General features: G+C 38.2%; 1 protein-coding gene across 1 annotated transcript; it reads left to right on the top strand.

Annotated features, from left to right (window-relative positions):
- Positions 1-12,623: 12,623 nt before the first annotated feature.
- Positions 12,624-13,613, top strand: LOC122708526 (olfactory receptor 6C74-like). The gene has a single exon (XM_043924757.1). The coding sequence runs from the start codon at positions 12,627-12,629 to the stop codon at positions 13,611-13,613; it is 987 nt and encodes a 328-aa protein (XP_043780692.1). The 5' UTR covers positions 12,624-12,626.
- Positions 13,614-20,992: the final 7,379 nt, after the last annotated feature.

Raw genomic sequence — 20,992 nt, 5'->3', positions numbered from 1 at the left:
TATCTCTGTTTCTCTGTTTGTCATCATTCTCTGCCTAATCTGTGAAGCAGAAAATACTATCACTGAAGAGTAAAGAATTTAAATGATGTCAACTATTAAATAATATAAAAACACTACTTTATGCTACATTTTTGAATGAGATCATTTCATATTTTAAAATATTTTACTATAATGATACCTACTATCATCACATTATTATATTTATAGTAATGATAGTCATTAAATTATAACATTAAATATTTATTTTTGTTTTTGCTAATAAATTTTAATGTGTCACTTAACTCTTTTGGAAAATAATATCAGTAAACAACAGTCCACAAGATAAACAACACAAAATAAAAATGATTTTTTGCAGACACAAACAGAATTAATGGTTCAACAACGAAAGCTATCATCCTGCAGAAATACATCTCATGGACTCACTTTATTCATTCTATGCCTCAGCAAGACACAATGTAGGAACCCTCCTATGCACTGATTTTAGCTCTTTGAAAATAGAAAATGTGAAAGAGCCATTTTCTTATTACCATGTTTCAAATCAGTTATTTTCCTGAAGTCTGTTCATCCTGAGTTCTTTTTTCAAGGCCCCAGGGTGAGCAATAAAGGTAGCTGCTGCTGCAGCTGCTAAGTCGCTTCAGTCTTGTCAGACTCTGTGGGACCCCATAACCAGCAGCCCACCAGGCTCTGCAGTCCCTGGGATTCTCCAGGCAAGAACACTGGAGTGGGTTGCCATTTCCTTCTCCAATGCATGAAAGTGAAAAGTGAAAGTGAAGTCGCTCAGTTGTGTCCAACTTTTAGTGACCCCATGGACTGCAGCCTACAAGGCTCCTCTGTCCATGGGATTTTCCAAGCAAGAGTACTGGAGTGGGTTGCCACTGCCTTCTCCGAATAAGGGTAACATATTATACTATCATAACCACCTCGTCTGTGGGTTTAGAGAAACCATATCTAAATTCGAGAGGGAAATGGTTTCATGACTTGCTTATTCAGATTCAATGAACACACATATAATGGGTGAATCATATTCCCTCACACTCTACCAACTAGCAAAATGGTAGTGTTTCATTCTGCTATTAGTTATAGATTACTCTTCAACATTCCTTTTTCTGGGAATATTTTTTTTACATTGTAAGTATTCAGTATGGCACAATTAAACCTGTTTTCATTGCAATCACTAGAGGAACATTCTTTTTTTTTTTTTCTTAAAAAAATTCGGATATCTAACTAGAATCCCAGTATATTGATATAATCTTTCGAGAAGAGGTGAGTGCTTGAAAAAATAAGTAACCATAATTTAATTGTATTTTACTTAATTCCTTTTGGCCAAATCTATTACTTTAACTATGCATGATCCACATTAGAAACTTAAACAGAGCCAGTCTCTGGTTAAAATATCTGACCTGTTAGATTGCAAGCTAGCCCCATGATCAAGTACTCACCACGAAGCAGCTCACAGGAAACAGTGTTTAGTTGACAATGTGCTTCTCTTCTTAAAACAAACCAGGATGTTTTTCCGAGGCTAATGGAAAAGGGTAAAAAACACTTTTAGTTGAGATATACCTTTCTTGGACCTCATACAAAATTAATGGATGCCTATGTCTTAAATTAATAGGAAATTACTAAGGCTTCACTTTTTTAAAAGATACATTTCCAAACTCCGGAGTAACCTACAGTCATAGTTTTTCTCCATGACAATCTGATAAATTCTGGACCGTTAAGACAATACAAGCTGCCCCAATCATCCACTAGCACTTTCTGTGTTTGGAATACCTAGACATAATTATTTCCATTCTACAATGTATCATGAACATCAAACTTCTTTGGTTGTGTATCCATCCCAGAAGAGAGTCAAAAAGATGAAATAACAAAGGACAATTTCTTGCTTAATGACCCTGTTATGAGTCACTTTTCCATCAACCAGACACCCCACTTCATATAGGGAAGGATCACAGCAGTCATAAGCGAGAACACATTCAAATGCTCTTATGATATAATTATCACAAGCTTATTTACCATCACCAGTGAGGATGCTTGGGGTCCAATGGACACATCTTTGGAACTTTAAAATTCATTAGAGGGGATTTTTTTTAATGGAATAGGAGCCAAAATCACAACAGAGTCCCAGAGGACATTTAATTGCTTCATATTTGGAAATGGAAAATTCCAGCTGACATATGTTATAATTACCCTTTCACTGCATATCTATTATCTTTCTCAATAGGCTGCACAGTCCTCTGTGAAAGTCCTTAAAGGTAGATTTTGCACAACTGCCCTAGAGTTGTAAAATTTACAGAATCACAAATTACATATGTCAAGAAAGGCTTAAACAACAGAAACTCTTTTTTACATTAGAATTATCTTTACTTTTTTATCTTTTTAAACTGGTATTTTCTTTATTGAGGTATTATTTGCATTCTATAAAATGTACCACATTTAACTGTGCATTTGTGCAAGCTAAGTCGCCTCAGTCATGTCCAACTCTTTGCAACCCTATGGACTGAAGTCCACCAGGCTCCTCAGCCCATGGGATTCTCCAGCCAAGAATACTGGAGTGAGTTGCAATGCCTTCCTCCGGGAAATCTTCCCCACCCAGGGATCGCACCTGCATCTCCTACAACTTCTGCATTGCAAGCGGATTCTTTACTGCTGAGACACCAGGGAATCCCACATTTCACTGTAGAGATCAGTCATTTTTCATATGTAAACAGCCATTTGACCACCAATGAATCTAACTACAAACATTTCCATCTCATCAAAAGTTTGCTTTGCTTTGCCCCTTCTGAGTCACTAGTCCACATCAAGAGAAAACATCTTTGATTACTATCATCAAAATTTCCTTTTGTCTCTTCTAGAAGATCACATAAATTGAACACAGCGTGTGTTCCTTTTGTCTGCTCTTTTTCCTCAACATGTTTCTAGGAGTTATCCATACTATTTCATGTATCAATAACATCTTTTTCCATTGCTATGTAGTAGTCCACTACAAACTTTGTGTATATGTACACCACAGCTTTCCATGCCTCCAATGAAGGTCACTTGTTTTCTTTCCAGTTAAGGGCTACTATGAATAAAGCTGTTATAAATATTTTTATATAAATCTTTCTGAAGTTATACCATTCATTTTCTTCTGAGTATATAACTTGGAGTGCAGATACTGAATTAATTATAGGATAGTTCTTAACACTATAAGAGATTGTAAAACAGTTTCCAAAATTTGGTGTAGGGCTCTCAGGAACGATGCATGATAAATGGAGGTGTTACACATTTGCCCCAATACTTGATCTTGTAAGTTGTTTTTCTTAAGTATAGTTGATTTTAAACTATTATATTCTGTTAGTTTCAGATGTATAGCAAAGTTCTTCAATATTTTGTAGATTATATTCCATTATAGGTTATTACAAGACAATGGATATAACTTCCGATGCTATTCAGTATATCCATATTGCTTATCTATTTTTTATAGTAATTTGTATCTGTTAGTCCCATAACCCCAATTTTTCCCTACATGCTTTCCTCTCCCCTTTGATAACCACAAGTTTGTTTTCTCATCTGTGAGTCTGTTTTTCTTGTGCATATACATTCATTTGTATTATTTTTTAGATTCCATATGTAAGTGATATTATATAGTATTTGGCTTTCTCTGACTTATTTCATTAAGCATAATATTCTCTAGGTCCATTCAAGTTCCTGCAAATGGCAGTATTTCATTCTTTTTATGGCTAATATTTCATTGTATATATACTACATATTCCTAATCCATTCATCTGTTGATGGGCAACTGGTTTGCTCTCATGTCTTGATTATTGTAAATAGTGTTGTTGTAAACATTGGAGTGCATGTATGTTTTCAAATTAGTTACATCAGGTTTTTTTGGATATATACCAGGAGTGGAATTACTGGATCATATGGTCATTCTGAGCTAGCCTGATAGCTCAGTTGGTAAAGAATCCACCTGCAATGCAGGAGACCTGCTTTTGGTCTCTGAGTTGGGAAGATCCCCTGGAGAAGGGAAAGACTACCCACTCCAGTATTCTGGCCTGGAGAATTCCATGGACTGTGTAGTCCATGGGGTCACAAAGAATCAGACACGACTGAATGACTTTCACTTTGGTTTCCCTGATAGCTCAGTTGGTAAAGAATATGCCTGCAGTGCAGGAGACTCCAGGTTAATTCCTGGGTCAGGAAGATCCCCTGGAGAAGGATTAGTTTATCCACTCCAGTATTCTCAGGCTTCTTTTGTGGCTCAGCTGGTACAGAATCTGCCTGCACTGTGGAAGACCTGGGTTTGATCCCTGGGTTGGGAAGATCCACTGAAGAAGGGAAAGCCTACCCACTCCAGTATTCTGGCCTGAAGAATTCCATGCACTGTCTAGTCCATGGGGTCACAAAGAGTCAGACACGACTGAGTGACTTTCACTTTCTTGGTCATTCTATTTTTAGTTTTTTAAGGAACCTCCGTACTGTTTTCCATAGTGGATACACCTATTTACAGTCCTATCAACAGTGTATGAGGGTTCCCTTTTCTTCACATCCTTTCCAAAATGTGTTATTTGTAGACCTTTTGATGATAGCCATTCTGACACGTGTGAGCTGATACCTCAGTATGGTTTTGAGGCCAGAGGCCACAGAAAAATTGGTCCCTCAGGCCACAATAGCCCAAGTGAGGTACCCTGTAAGAAAAGTAGTCTTCCAAGCCAGTGATTACTATGGCAACAGTTTCCTGTTGGCTCAAACGACAAAGAACCTGCCTGGAATGCAGGAGAACTGGGTTCGATCCCTGGGTTGGGAAGATCCTCTGAAGAAGGGAATGGCTACCCATTCCAGTATTCTTGCCTGGAAAATCCCATGGACAGAGGAGCCTGATGGGCTAGAGTCCCCAGGCTTGCAAAGAGTCAGGCACAACTGAATGACTAACACTTTCACTTTCACACTTTCTTCACAGTGAGTCTTGCATCTCATTCTCCTTGTCTGTATCTTGAAGAAATTCAAAACCCACTTTACAGATTCTTTAAAACTGGAGCCCGTTATACAGAGTGAAGTAAGCCAGAAAGATAAACACCAATACAGTATACTAACGCATATATATGGAATTTAGAAAGATGGTAACGATAACACTACATGCAAGACAGAAAAAGAGATGTATATCTACACATATGTATATGTATGTATATACATATGTATATCTATACACAGATGTATAGAACAGACTTTTGGACTCTATGGGAGAAGGCGAGGGTGGGATTATCTGAGAGAACAGCATCGAAACATGTATATTATCAAGTGTGAAACAGATCGCCAGTCCAGGTTGGATGCATGAAACAAGTGCTCGGGGCTGGTGCACTGGGAAGACCCAGAGGGATGGGATGGAGAGGGAGGTGGGAGGGAGGTTCAGGATGGGGAACACATGTAAATCCATGGCTGATTCATGTCAATGTATGGCAAAAACCACTACAATATTGTAAAGTAATTAGCCTCCAACTAATAAAAATAATTGGGAGAAGAAAAAAAAAAAGAGAGAGAGAATCTGGACAGGTTAGATATGTCACAGAAAGCAACTAGTGTTTCTTTTTCTTCTTGAAACAGGAAGATGTGTGAAAGAGGAAGACATCTTATTTTTTCAAGACGATTGAGGAGGGCAACAAAAATATTCTTCAGATAGCCAGTGAGGGTGGTCCTAAGATGGCAGAGAAATAGGATGGGGAGACCACTTTCTCCCCCACAAATTCATTGAAAGTGAAGGGCTAGAAAGAGATATTCCATGCAAGTAGAGACCAAAAGAAAGCAGGAGTAGCAATACTCATATCAGATAAAATAGACTTTAAAACAAAGGCGGTGAAATGAGACAAAGATGGACACTACATAATGATCAAAGGATCAATCCAAGAAGAAGATATAACAATCATAGATATATATGCACCCAACATAGGAGCACTACAATATGTATGACAAATGCTAACAAGTATGAAAGGGGAAATTAACAATAACACAATGATAGTGGGAGACTTTAATATCCCACTCACGCCTATGGATAGACCAACTAAACAGAAAATTAACAAGGAAACACAAACTTTAAATGATACAATAGACCAGTTAGACCTAATTGATATCTATAGGACGTTTCACCCCAAAACAATGAATTTCACCTTTTTCTCAAGCACACACAGAATCTTCAGGATAGATCACTTCCTGGCTATAAATCTAGCCTTGGTAAATTCAAAAAAATTGAAATCATTCCAAGCATCTTTTCTGACCACAATGCAGTAAGATTAGATGTCAATTACAGGAGGAAAACTATTAAAAATTCCAACACATGGAGGCTGAACAACACGCTACTGAATAACCAACAAATCACAGAAGAAATCAAAAAAGAAATCAAAATATGCATAGAAACAAAAGAAAATGAAAACACAACAACTCAAAGCTATGGGACACTGTAAAAGCAGTGCTAAGGGGAAGATTCATAGCAATACAGGCTTACCTCAAGAAACAAGAAAAAAGCCAAATAAATAACCTAACTCTACACCTAAAGCAACTTGAAAAAGAAGAAATTATGAATCCCAGGGTCAGTAGAAGGAAAGAAATCTTAAAAACCAGGGCAGAAATAAATGCAAAAGAAACAAAAGAGACCATAGCAAAAAATCAACGAAACCAAAAGCTGGTTCTTTGAGATAAATAACATTGACAAACCATTAGCCAGACTCATCAAGAAACAAAGGGAGAAAAATCAAATCAACAGAACTAGAAATGAAAATGGAGAGATCACAACAGACAACACAGAAATACAAAGGATCATAAGAGACTATTATCAGCAACTGTATGCAAATAAAATGGACAACTTGGAAGAAATGGACAAATTCTTAGAAAAGTACAACTTTCCAAAACTGAACCAGGAAGAAATAGAAAACCTTAACAGACCCATCACAAGCATGGAAATTGAAACTGTAATCAGAAATCTTCCAACAAACAAAAGCCGAGGACCAGACGGCTTCATGGCTGAATTCTACCAAAAATTTAGAGAAGAGCTAACACCTATCCTACTCAAACTCTTCCAGAAAATTGCAGAGGAAAGTAAACTTCCAAACTCATTTTATGAGGACACCATCACTCTAATACCAAAACCTGACAAAGATGCCACAAAAAAAAGAAAACTACAAAAAAAAAAAAAAAAAAGAAAGAAAACTACAGGCCAATATCATTGATGAACACAGATGCAAAAATCCTTAACAAAATTCTAGCAAACAGAATCCAACAACATATTTAAAAGATCGTACATCATGACCAAGTGGGCTTTATCCCAAAGATGCAAGGATTCTTCAATATCTGCAAATCAATCAATGTAATACACCACATTAGCAAATTGAAAAATAAAAACCATATGATTATCTCAATAGATGCAGAAAAAAGCATTTGACAAAACTTGACATCCATTTATGATTAAAAAAAAAAAAAACTCTCCAGAAAGCAGGAAAAGAAGGAACATACCTCAACATAATAAAAGCTATATATGACAAACCCACAGCAAGCTTTATCCTCAATGGTGAAAAATTGAAAGCATTTCCCCTAAAGTCAGGAACAAGACAAGGGTGCCCACTCTCACCACTACTATTCAACATAGTTTTGGAAGTGTTGGCCACAGCAATCAGAGCAGAAAAGGAAATAAAAGGAATCCAGATTGAAAAAGAAGAAGTAAAACTCTCACTGTTTTCAGATGACATGATCCTCTACATAGAAAACCCTAAAGACTCTACCAGAAATCTACCAGACCTAATCAATGAATATAGTAAAGTTGCAGGATATAAAATTAACACACAGGAATCCCTTGCATTCCTATACACTAACAATGAGAAAACAGAAAGTGAAATTAAGGAAACAATACCATTCACCATTGCAACAAAAAGAATAAAATACTTAGGAGTATATATACCTAAAGAAACAAAAGACCTATATATAGAAAACTGTAAAACCCAGGAGAAAGAAATCAAAGAGGACACATATAGATGGAGAAATATACCGTGTTCATGGATCAAAAGAATCAATACAGTGAAAATGAGTATACTACCCAAAGCAATCTATAGATTCAATGCAATCCCCATCAAGCTACAAACAGTATTTTTCAGAGAACTAGAACAAATCATTTCACAATTTGTATGGAAATACAAAAAACATCAAATGGCCAAAGCAATCTTGAGAAAGAAGAGTGGAACTGGAGGAATCAACCTGCCTGACTTCAGTCTTTACTACAAAGCCACAGTCATCAAGACAGTATGGTGCTGGCACAAAGACAGAAACATAGATCAGTGGAACAAAATAGAAAGCCCAGAGATAAATCCACACACCTATGGACACCTTATCTTTGACAAAGGAGGCAAGAATATACAATGGAAAAAAGACAACCTCTTTAACAAGTGGTGCTGGGAAAACTGGTCAACCACTTGTAAAAGAATGAAACTAGAACACTTTCTAACACCATACACAAAAATAAACTCAAAATGGATTAAAGATCTAAATGTAAGACCAGAAACTAGAAAACTCCTAGAGGAGAACATAGGCAAAACATTCTCCAAAATAAACCACAGCAGGATCCTCTATGACCCACCTCCCAGAATATTGGAAATAAAAGCAAAAATTAACAAATGGGACCTAATTAAAATTAAAAGCTTCTGCACAACTAAGGAAACTATAAGCAAGGTGAAAAGACAGCCTTCAGAATGGGAGAAAATAATAGCAAACGAAGCAGCAGACAAAGAATTAATCTCAAAAATATACAAGCAACTCCTGCAGCTCAATTCCAGAAAAATAAATGACCCAATCAAAAAATGGGCCAAAGAACTAAACAGACATTTCTTCAAAGAAGACATACAGATGGCTAACAAACACATGAAAAGATGCTCAACATCACTCATTATCAGAGAAATGCAAATCAAAACCACAATGAGGTACCATTTCACGCCAGGCAGAATGGCTGCTATCCAAAAGTCTACAAGCAATAAATGCTGGAGAGGCTGTGGAGAAAAGGGAACCCTCTTACACTGTTGGTGGGAATGCAAAGTAGTACAGCCACTATGGAGAACAGTGTGGAGATTTCTTAAAAAACTGGAAATAGAACTGCTATATGACCCAGTAATCCCCCTGCTGGACATACACACTGAGGAAACCAGAATTGAAAGAGACACGTGTACCCGAATGTTCATCGTGGCACCGTTTATAATAGCCAGGACATGGAAGCAACCTAGATGTCCATCAGCAGATAAATGGATAAGAAACCTGTGGTACATACACACAATGGAATATTACTCAGCCATTAAAAAGAATACATTTGAATCAGTTCTAATGAGGTGGATGAAACCGGAGCCTATTATACAGAGTGAAGTAAGCCAGAAAGAAAAACACCAATATAGTATACTAATGCATATATATGGAATTTAGGAAAATGGTAATGATAACCCTGTATGTGAGACATCAAAAGACACACAGATGTACTGAACAGTCTTTTGGACTCTGTGGGAGAGGGCAAGGGTGTGATGATCTGGGAGAATGGCACTGAAACATGTAAATTATCATATGTGAAATGAATTGCCAGTCCAGGTTCAATGCATGAGACAGGGTGGTCAGGGCTGGTGCACTGGGATGACCCAGAGGATGGGATGGGGAGGGAGGTGGGAGGGGGGTTTAGGATGGGGAACACATATACACCCATGGAGGATTCAAGTCAATGTATGGCAAAACCAATACAATATTGTAAAGTAAAATAATAAATAAATAAACTTTTTAAAAAAGAAATAGCCAGTGAAGAGTCATAGCATCATAATATTGGCAGAGGCAGGAAGATGCTTGAGAGAGGTAAGTAGATTTCTACCATCTCCTTTCTCAGTAACCAATTTATTTCCCAAAAGCCTTTCTCACAGCTCTATCAGTTCAGCTCTTTCTCACAATAAAATTTGTTTTTTTAACCTCCAATTCTCGACCTCAGTGTACACATCACATGCAGAAATTTTAGCCTGGAATTCTACTTCACATCAGTAGCAACATTCGAATTGGGATTTAGGAACCCTTGGGAAATGAAGTCATGCGTTTTCTTTGAAAAAATCTTGGCAGAGAACTCTGGACATATGGGAGCCCATGTCATCACAGACAAAAGAAGATAAATATAAGGTTTGTGCAAATAACTTTTATTCTCAGTCATGACCAGTTGGCTGCACCCAGGGCACTGGCCTTGCCTTTACTTCTGGCCCATGTCCTTTCAGCTCCCAGCAAGGGAGCCTGTCCTCGCTACTCACTGGCTGAGTACATCCTGCTTGGTAACCAAACACAATCCTGTTGGAAAACTATCACAGAGGCCCCAGATGTGCATGTCAGGAGCATCTTGACATTAATGCAGTGGACCAAGCAGGCTTCTGCACATGGAAAGGTGAGCATATGGTGGAGGAGGCCAGTGTAACAAAAGGAGACTTGGAGCAGATATGTCAGCAAAATGATATGCTTCAGCAGAAGAATCTGTCTCAGCATCACCCGGGGCTGGGTTCAGAAGAAGACCCCTGCTCTTATTAGCTGATATAGGATGAGGCAGCAGTGTTGCATGTTAGATGATCTGTTAACCCACTGAGGGAGGCAAGTCCAGACCTACTGTCAGGACCCTAAGTAGTCCCAGAGTCAAGTTTTCACCCAGAATTGCAGGCCATGATATGTGGTTGTTTTATTCAATTCTGCTCCTTTCTGGGACTTCAGTGGTCAAGGCTTCGTGAAGCCTTGTTGTGGTATGAAAGAACCTGGGCTTTAGAAATAGGATTTCCTCGGTCGGGGAACATGGGATGCATATTAACCCCACTCGGTCACAACAGGCAGTGACACTGAGCTTCCTTTTCCTCTACTTTCTGCTCAGCCCAGAGCAAGCACGGGATTTCTTGGAAGAGAATCACTGCAGGAGGAGGAAGCTTTACCCCTCATGAAATGATGAGTATATTCCTGGCCTCAGAGACAGTGGTACCTTGGAGGACCTGCTGCAGTTAATGGAAGACACGCAGTTGCTCCTCCAGGCTACCCTGGGGGCATTGTCACTCTGGAGTGAGCAGTTTGGTTGTATGAGCACCACTTCTCACAACTTGACCCATGAGAGGTTAGAAAGAAAAATTCACTCCATGTTGCAGTCTTTCAGTTTATCATAAAGATTCTAGAGCCCAACACTCTCAAATAGATAGAATTTACTGAGGAGACTGAAGAGAGAAAGAGAATGCTCATTGACCATTGATATGAGCGATGCCATACTGGTGCAATGTTCCCAGACCATCCTTCGTAGACTGGCCAATCTCGTGAACTGCTATTACTCTTCATCTCACTTACATGCCAGCAGGAGCCTCAGAATGGCAGAATCCATCCTGGATTTACAACTTATGCTGTTGAGCAACCCCAAATATCTCTGGCCTCCAGCCTCTTCTATAAATTGATTGTTCTGAAGAAGATCATCTCTAAGGCCTGTGTTTTTTGTAGGTCAGCATTAATCAAAGATTGGAGAAGGAAATGGCAACCCACTCCAGTATTATTGCCTGGAGAACTCCATAAACAGAGGAGCCTGACAGGTTACAGTCCTTGCAGTCGCGAAGAGTTAGACACGACTGAACGACTAATGCACAGTTAATTAATGATACTAACAGGATAATGGAAAATTCAAGATGAATACACCTAAGCTTTCACTTGGGCTTGAAATCATCAACAATATATTTCTTGGTATTTTAAAATATTTTGGTCACAGCATCTGGAAACAGCAGGAGGTCTGGATTCTAGGAGATAGAGCTAAAGTCCCACCTAGGTGACATAACTCCCCTGGAACTCTCTTAATTCTCAATTTCTCCTTTTATAGAAGAACAGGTGAGGAAAACATAATAGCTAACATGATTATGGTGGATAGAAACAGAAATACTGGATTTTGGCGACCAGCAAAGTATCAGGCAATGGTAAAGTCCTCATCAAATGATGATTTCAACCATAGAGTTTGTTGTATATTTTTAATTGGATATTTAAAGGAAGTGTTACTACTATTACTGTTGCATTTATTTACAAACTGATAATACTGTAAAACATATAAAGTGGTAAAATATGCCAATGTCAATAAGGGCTTCCCTGGTACCCCTTGGTAAAGGTAATGGTAAATAGTAAAGAATCCACCTGCAGTGCAGGAAACCTGGGTTCAATCCCTGGGTTGGATTAATAAATAAATGTCAATAAGTCCATCTACTGATCCAACTATACTTAAGAGTATAATAATGACCCTAATATTGAAATTGGACATTAAGGGACATATAGGAAATGTGAACATTACATGTCAAGTGAGTTACATGTTTTATCTTACTTAATTCTTGTAAGAACTTGGACAAGCATCAGAAGGTGAAAATGAAGTCCACAAAAGAACATTCCAAAGATGATCTGTCTCTACAAAGTTGGACTCAGTATTGAAATAGTATGGAACTGAGCTTCTTCCAGGTCAAGAATCGATTCACTGAACCATGCTGCTGTGTGCCTAATTCCTTTCTGAGGAGCCAAATACTTGTTCTTATGCTTCTCTAAAACTTTTGAGCTCATTATAATGTCTTTATTTTAGGTGAAGACCAGCAGGTGATGCTGAGTGGAAAAAGATGTCCATGGAAATGAACAATGGGACAAATGTCCAAGAATTTACCTTGGAGGGCTTTCCTGCTGTCCAGCACCTGGGCAAAATCCTCTTCCTGGTGCACCTGCTGGCATACCTGGCATCCATTGCAGGCAATGCGGTCATAGCCACCATCACCTGTGCTGACTCCAGGCTACAGACACCTATGTACTTTTTCCTCAGCATTTTCTCTTTCTTTGAATGTTGCTTCACAAGTGCTGTTATTCCTAAGTTGCTGGTCATCTTTCTTTTCGGCAAGCAAACGATTTCCTTTGCTGCCTGTTTCACACAAGCCTTTGTCTTTGTATTTCTGGGAGCAGCAGGGTTCCTCCTCATAGCAGTGATGTCTCTGGATCGGTACCTGGCCATTTGCAAGCCCCTTCATTACACGACTATCATGAACCTGAGGACTTGTTGCCTCCTGGTCACAGCCTGCTTTGCTTTGGGCTTCACTCTCATGGCTTGTCTGGTGGTGAAGGTGTCCCAGTTATCCTTCTGTGGCCCCCAAGTCATACCTCACTTCTTCTGTGACCTCGGCCCCCTGATCCATCTCTCCTGCTCTGACACCAGATCTGTTGAGACATTGCTCTTTGTCCTTGCTTTGTGTGTCCTTTTGACATCCCTCATCATAACCATCACTGCATACAGCAACATAGTCGTCACAATCATTGGACTCCCATCAGCCAAAGAGCGACAGAAAGCTTTCTCCACCTGCTCCTCTCACCTCATTGTCCTCTCTCTGATGTATGGCAGCAGTGCCTTTATATACATGAAACCAAAGCAGGTGAACAGGCTGGACTCCAACAAGGCGGCTGCCCTTGTGAACACAGTGGTGACCCCCCTACTGAACCCTGTCATCTACACTCTGAGGAACAAGCAGGTCCACCAGGCTCTGAGGGAGACCAGGAGCGGAATGAAAATATCAAGATTAAAAAAAAAAAAATCACCTAGCCTTGGAGTGGAAGGCTTCTAAAAACCATCCATCTTCATTCCAGAGTTCATAATTGAGAGTCTCTTGCAGACCTCACTTAATCTGTTCACTAGTCCCCAGTAAAATGGAAATCTCTGTGTTCTCAAGGCCACATTTATCATGGTATTTCTTCCTAAATATACCACATATTGATGGCAGCTGATTTTAATTGCCAAATCCTTTAATGTATTTTTACTCTTCCCTCTGTTATAAGCCATGTGCTTGAAATTTCCAAAGTTTAGTCATTTTTGCCCAGGTAGAAATGTGTCTATTTTTCCTTCAGAAGAAACACCACAAAAAAAGATCGACATATTTTTCTTTTGTTTGTTTTTTAAACCAATGTCTGAAGTTAGATAATCACAAATACGTTTTATGAAATACTTCCCACATCATGATTGGATCATACTTATCATGAAGTTCCTGTTACAAAATTTATATTTCCTCTTATTGACAATCAAGAAGTACTAAACTTTCTCTTAAAAAATCACTTATGTGTTATAATTAGCTACATATTATATGCCATAGCTATGGGTGTTATATTAAAAAGAGACTGGAAATGCCAAGGTCAAAGTAGCAAAGTGGGTACAGAGAGTGTTACAAAAATTGGGAGAAAGAGAACAATAGTTTAGGAAGTAGCAGTGGGAATGGAATACACAAAGACCAATAGTAAATTCTGAATCATTTTGCTTTGGACAACCCTGGGTTCTAAGCTTGCTACTAACTCATCAAATTCCCAAAACTCATCAGGTACCTTATCCATCAAATGTGGAGTTTGGGCTAGATAATCTCTAGAGTCCATTTGAAAATATCATGGAGATAGATAGATTCCAGATGCTGCAAGAATCTGGAAATTATAAATAAGCTCCACTGTGAGAGGTGAATTACTGGAAAACGTATTGAAGTTGTTGAGGTCTAGTATTTTAGGAACAAATCATGACAAATCTACTGAAAAGGGGGTAAGCCAAGATTTTAATCAAGATTTTATAATAATTTACTTAATTTAAACTAATCAGTTGTACTTTTCATTTACTTGAGACAATGATTAAAGTGTGAGCCTGACAAATAGAAAATTAAAGACCAGAAAGCTCAAATTGAATTTGTGGATCCAGGCTGGCCATTGCCCGCCACAGGTAATACCCAGTGAAGGACGAATTCTAAGATGAGGATTAATACATTAGATTCTGGGGATGTAAAATATTTTCTTGAGACAGACTTCTGAGTTAATTTTACACACAAAAAAAATTCCAATAATAATTTTTAAAACATTAAAATATTTCAAAGAGATAAGATTAAAACACAAAAAGCTGTAGATATTTAATGTATGCAACTCGATGTGTTTGGAGATAAGGATACACTTGTGAAACTGTCATCACTCTAATGCCATAAACCTATCTGTCACCTCTGAGAGTTTCATCCTGTTGCCTTTGCTGTTGTTTTTTCCTTATATGGTAAAAGCACTTAATATAAGATCTACCATCTTAAAAAAATTTTAAATAGACAACAGAACATTGTTAACGATAGGCTCTATGTCATACAACTGTCCAGAACCCCTTTATTTTGTGTAACTAAAACTTTGTTCCTTTATTAATACCTCTCTATTTTATCCTTCCCCCTGCTTCTGAAAACCAACACTCAATTTTCTGCTCTGTGTGTTTGATTAGATTCCACATATATCTGAGATCAAATAGCATTTGTCTTTTGCATCTGGAATATTTTACTTAGATAATATCCCCCAGTTACATTCATGTTGTGGCAAATAACAGGAGTTTCTTCTATTTTTAAGGCTGAAAAATATAACACTACACACACACATATATATATATTCCACATATATAATATATACATATATTCCACATATATAATATATACATATATTCCACAAATTCTTTATCTGTTCCTCTGTAGATGCACATTTAGGTTATTTATATATCTTAGCTATTATAAATGCTGCAGCGAACAAGAGTACAGTTATCTCTTTGAAATCCATATTTCAATTTCTTTAAATATACACCATTGCAGTCAGAAAGGGAAACTCAAGTGACATATGGAATTTTTATCAGTGTTGATGCAACAGAGACTATGAGCAAACCTTAAAGATACCTAGGTCTCATTAGGCGAATTTACAATACAGTTGGATAGATACTGAACATACTACATAAGTCTGAGGAAGTTCATTGGTTGTTGTTGGAAGCAAAATATTGTCATATTAACAGGGAATGAATTGCATGAATTGTGAATGTAAACAGTGTAATAAGTGCTCTCAAAGACTGTATTACCCTTGTAGCATCTTCAAATAAAATTAGTCATAATTACCCTAGGGTGTACAAAATACCACACAACACTTTGTGTGTAAAAGTACAATTAGATAGTTTCTTATGAACAAAATATCACAAAGAAAAAGTAAAGAGAAAAATTCAATTTAAAATAACACCAAAAACTACATGAGAATAAACTTAACAGAGGAGGTGAAAGATTTACATGCTGAAAACTGTAAAAACTGATAAAGAAAATTGAAGATGATTCAAGAAAATGGAGAGATGTCCCATCATCTTGGATTTAATTCAGTTTAGTTCAGTCACTCAGTCGTGTCCAACTCTTTGTGACCCCATGAACCGCAGCACACAAGGCCTCCTTGTTCATCACCAACTCCCGGAGTTTACCCAAACTCACATCCATTGAGTCAGTAATGCCATCCAACCACCTCATCCTCTGATGTCCCCTTCTCCTCCTGTCCTCAGTCTTTCCCAGTATCAGGGTCTTTTCAAATGAGTCAGCTCTTTGTATCAGGTGGCCAAAGTATTGGAGTTTCAGCTTCAACATCAATCCTTCCAGTGAACACCCAGGACTGATTTCCTTTAGGATGGACTGGTTGGATCTCCTTGCAGTCCAAGGGACTCTCAAGAGTCTTCTCCAACACCACAGCTCAAAAGCATCAATTCTTCGGTGCTCAGCTTTCTTTATAGTCCAACTCTCACATCCATACATGACTACTGGAAAAACCATAGCTTTGACTAGATGGACCTTTGTTGGCAAAGTAATGTCTCTGCTTTTTAATACGCTGTCTAGGCTGGTCATAACTTTTCTTCCAAGGAGCAAACTTCACTGATGCTCTTTTCAACTTAAAGGAATGGTTTATGTATGTGTTTTAATTTTTTAGTTTTCTATAATTACATCCTCAAATTTGCTATTCTGTCATCTGTAACGTCCAATATGCTATTCATTCCATCCAATAAAATTTTCATCTGAGGTGAGGCATGTTGTTTTGACTAAAAGAAGGTGCACTTTGCATTTTATTTATTTATTTATTTATTAGTTGGAGGTTAATTACTTCACAACATTTCAGTGGGTTTTTTGTCATACATTGATATGAATCAGCCATAGATTTACACGTATTCCCCATCCCAATCCCCCCTCCCACCTCCCTCTCCACCCGATTCCTCTGGGTCTTCCCAGTGCACCAGGCCCGAGCACTTGTCTCATGCATCCCACCTGGATTGGTGATCTGTTTCACCATAGATAATATACATGCTGTTCTTTTGAAACATCCCACCCTCACCTTCTCCCACAGAGTTCAAAAGTCTGTTCTGTACTTCTGTGTCTCTTTTTCTGTTTTGCATATAGGGTTATCGTTAAGCCCCCATATTGAGGTATGATTGACGTATAAAAAGCTGTGCATCCTTAATGTGTACAACTTGACGACATTGAAGATAAGTATGCACTCATGAAACCATTATCACAATCAAGGCCATAAATCTATACATCACCTCCAAAAGTTTTTACCAACCCCTTTAGTTTTGTTTGCTTTTGTAGTTAAGAACACAACATAAGATCTGCCCACTAACCAAAAAATTAACACAGTACAGTATCATAACACTAGGCCCCATGTTGTACAGTAGAGTCTAAAACTCACTCATCTTGCAGTGCTGAAATTTGCATATTTTGACTGACACCTACCTCCCTCTTTCTGGCTCACCTCAGACCCTCTTAAACCACTGTTCTACTCTCTGTCCTTTGAGTTTGGCTATTTCAGATTCATCATTTAAAAAAAAAGAGATCATATAGTATTTGTCTTTCTGGGTCCAGCTTGTTTTATTCAGTACAGTGTTCTCTAGATCCATTCACGTTGTCACGTATTTTAGGATTTCCTTCTTTTACAGTTCAATAATATTCTACTGATGTATATACCATATGTTTTTATCCATTCACCCTTCAATGGTCACAAGTTGTTTCTATATCATGGCTATTATGAATAATGTTGCAAGGAGTCTGGGAGTGCAGATGTCTCTTCAATATCTGGATTTCAATTTCTCATTTATTTATTCTTGGCTGCATTGAGTCTTCATTGCTGTGTGTGAACTTTTTCTAGTTGCAAAGAGCAGGGGCTGCTCTTCATTGCAATGTGAGGGCTTCTCATTGTAGTGGCCTCTCGTTGCAGAGCACGGGCTCTAGGCACACAAGCTTCAGTAGTTGTGGTACATGGGCTCAGTTACTCAGCAGCATGTGGGATCTTCCCAGAGCAGAGATTGAAATCATGTCTGCATTTACAGGCAGATTCTTAATCACTAAACCACCAGGGAAGCGCCTGGATTTCCATTTCTTGAATACATACCCACAAGAGGATTTGGAAATCATATGGTAGTTCTATTTTTAATTTTTTAATGAACTTCCATACTATTTTCCACTCTGGCTTCACCAGTTTACATCCCCATCAAAAGTGTACAACAGGGTCTTCCTTGGTGGCTCAGTGGTAAAAAAATTCACTTGCCAGCGCAGGAAATATGTGTTTGATCCCTGACCTGGGAAGATTCATGTGCCTCAGAGCAACTAAGCCCATGCACCACAACTACTGAATCTGTGCTCTAGAGCACAGGAAAAGCAACTACTGAAGCCTGCACACCCTAGAGCCCATCTTCCATAACAAGAAAGCCACTGCAACAAGAAGCCTGCATACCACATCTAGAGAGTAGCCTCTGCTACCTGCAAGTGAAAAAAAGCCTGTGAAGCAACAAAGACCCAGCACAGCCAAAATAAATAAATAAAATTACCTTTCAAAAGTGCACAACAGTTCCCCTTTCTCAATATCCTGATCAACACTTCTTGTCCTTTGATTATTTTGGTAGCAGACATCTTCACAGGTGTGAGATGAGATCTAACCATAGTTTTGATTTGCATTTCCCTTTTGATTAGTGATGCTGAGCACAGTTTCATGTGCCTGTTAGTCATTGGTATGTCGTCTTTGAGAAAATGCCTACTTAGGTCTTTTACAAAACCCTTATTTTATCAGGGTTATTTCTGGGGGTTTTGTCACTGATTTGTGTTTTCTTTATATATTTGGGGTACTAAAGGCTATGTATGGCCCCAATTCAGCATTACCTCCTCTCATTACCCTGCACACAAGTTTCACCTTAAGCTAGCCCCTCCTAGCTGTGCACCTGCATGCCTTCAATCCCCCCAGCCTCCTCTGCCATGTGCCCTCATGTAAGGAGATCCTGCTGTCAGTAACTACACAGTTCATTAGTAGTTCTGGGGAAAATCATTGTTGACACAACACCTCGAGCCAAAGGAGCATCCCAAGTATGAGGAAAAAAGAGATGCCTACACACAAAAAATACAGGGATCTTTATATACACATGTGTGTTTAGTTGCTCAGTCATGTCCAACTCTTTGTGACCCCATGGACCATAGCCCACTAGGCTCCTCTGTCCATGGGGATTCTCCAGGCAAGAATACTGGAGTGGGTTGCCATGCCCAACCAGGGGATCTTCCCAACCCAGGGACTGAACCCAGGTCTCCCGCATTGAAGGCAGATTCTTTACCATCTGAGCCACTAGGGAAGCCCAATGCATATGCTTAGATTGGACAAAAATGTGTTCTGTAAGTTGAGTAAATCTGTTCTTCAAATTCTTACATAATCTTGTGCCAAAAATCTTTCCAACATGGAATTTTATTATGTCTGCAGTTACAGAATAATATGGTCAGAGAAAAGCATTGTGGCTATCAACCAACCAAGTCAGGTAAATTCCAGCTCCGGGGTTTTTCTCACAGTTTTGACCCCAAATCTATCATTTCCTATCAAAATCTTGGCTAATTAAATTACAGTTGTAATTCTTTCATTAAAACATCTTATCATCTCTCTGCCATGCTCAAACTGTATTTCTATTATAGCATGTACATGTGTCGTATCAGGTAGCAACAGTGTTATTTCACATTAGAACTAACAATGGACACCCAGAGGTTATTGTATCAAATCTCTCATTCATAAATATAGATCCTTGTTATAGATTTATTTGACGAGACTTTCAATTACAGTTAGACTTATTTCCATCTATGATTAAACTTCTTTAAACTTTCTGTAGTTTCCCTTCCTGTGTTCCTTCTTATTCAGGTCTTCTGTAGTGAAATCAATCTGGCAAAGCAGTAAAACCAATGGGAACTTTCAACTACAGACATATAAATTTTCATCATAGTGGGAACTAGAGTTGTAAAGATTTATATTCTACTTATATACAACATATTCAACATTGAAATAATTTTATTGAGTCATTTTAAGTAATTTTATTATCATTATGACAGTTATGTACATATATGTCCTTCAAAACTCAATATAGTGACTGTGTTACATCTATGCCTGAACCAATTTGATATTCTTAATACTTGTGAATTTTACTCTCCATCCCCTTGCACTCATCACAAGTAGATACTTAAAACCACATTTTCCCAACTTTGAGATTCCACATGCATCAAATGGAATTATGTATGTGGGTTCTTCATTAAAATTTGTTGAATGCTATTGATCTAAAACAAATGAATAGGACTTCTCTAGTGGTCCAATTGTTAAGAATACACCTGCCAATGCAGGGGACACAGATTTGATATCTGATCCAGGAAAATTCCACATGCTGTGGGTTCAGTTAAGCTCATGTACCAACTAGTGAGCCTGCACCCTAGGGCACATGAGCTGCAACTATTGAGCTCACGTGCAACAACTACTGATGCCTGCACACTCTAGAGTTCATGCTCTGCAACAAGAGAAGCCACTACAAGGAGAAGCCCACACCACAACCAGAGAGTAGCCCCCATTCGCCACAATTAGAGAAGGTCTGCATGAAGCAATGAAGACCCAGCATAGCCAAAAATAAAAATAAATTAATTTCAAAAAATGAATTAATAGAAGAAGGTCCAGGAAGATTTTTCATCTGAATATAAAGAAGAATATTAGTAATTGCAAATAGTGGACATTCATAAGACAAAAAATTTATTATAAGAAGAAATAAGCAGAACCTTAAAAAACATATTTGCAAGTCTATATAGGAGATTCCAGAAATAGGAGGGAGACTGCATTAGATGGAAAAGGTGGATTTGCCCTCCACGAGTCTGTGGTT

The sequence above is a fragment of the Cervus elaphus genome, chromosome 15 (genome assembly GCF_910594005.1).
Source record: "Cervus elaphus chromosome 15, mCerEla1.1, whole genome shotgun sequence".
NCBI classification, from domain to species: domain Eukaryota; kingdom Metazoa; phylum Chordata; class Mammalia; order Artiodactyla; family Cervidae; genus Cervus; species Cervus elaphus.
This window is presented reverse-complemented; position numbering and strand designations above follow the sequence as displayed.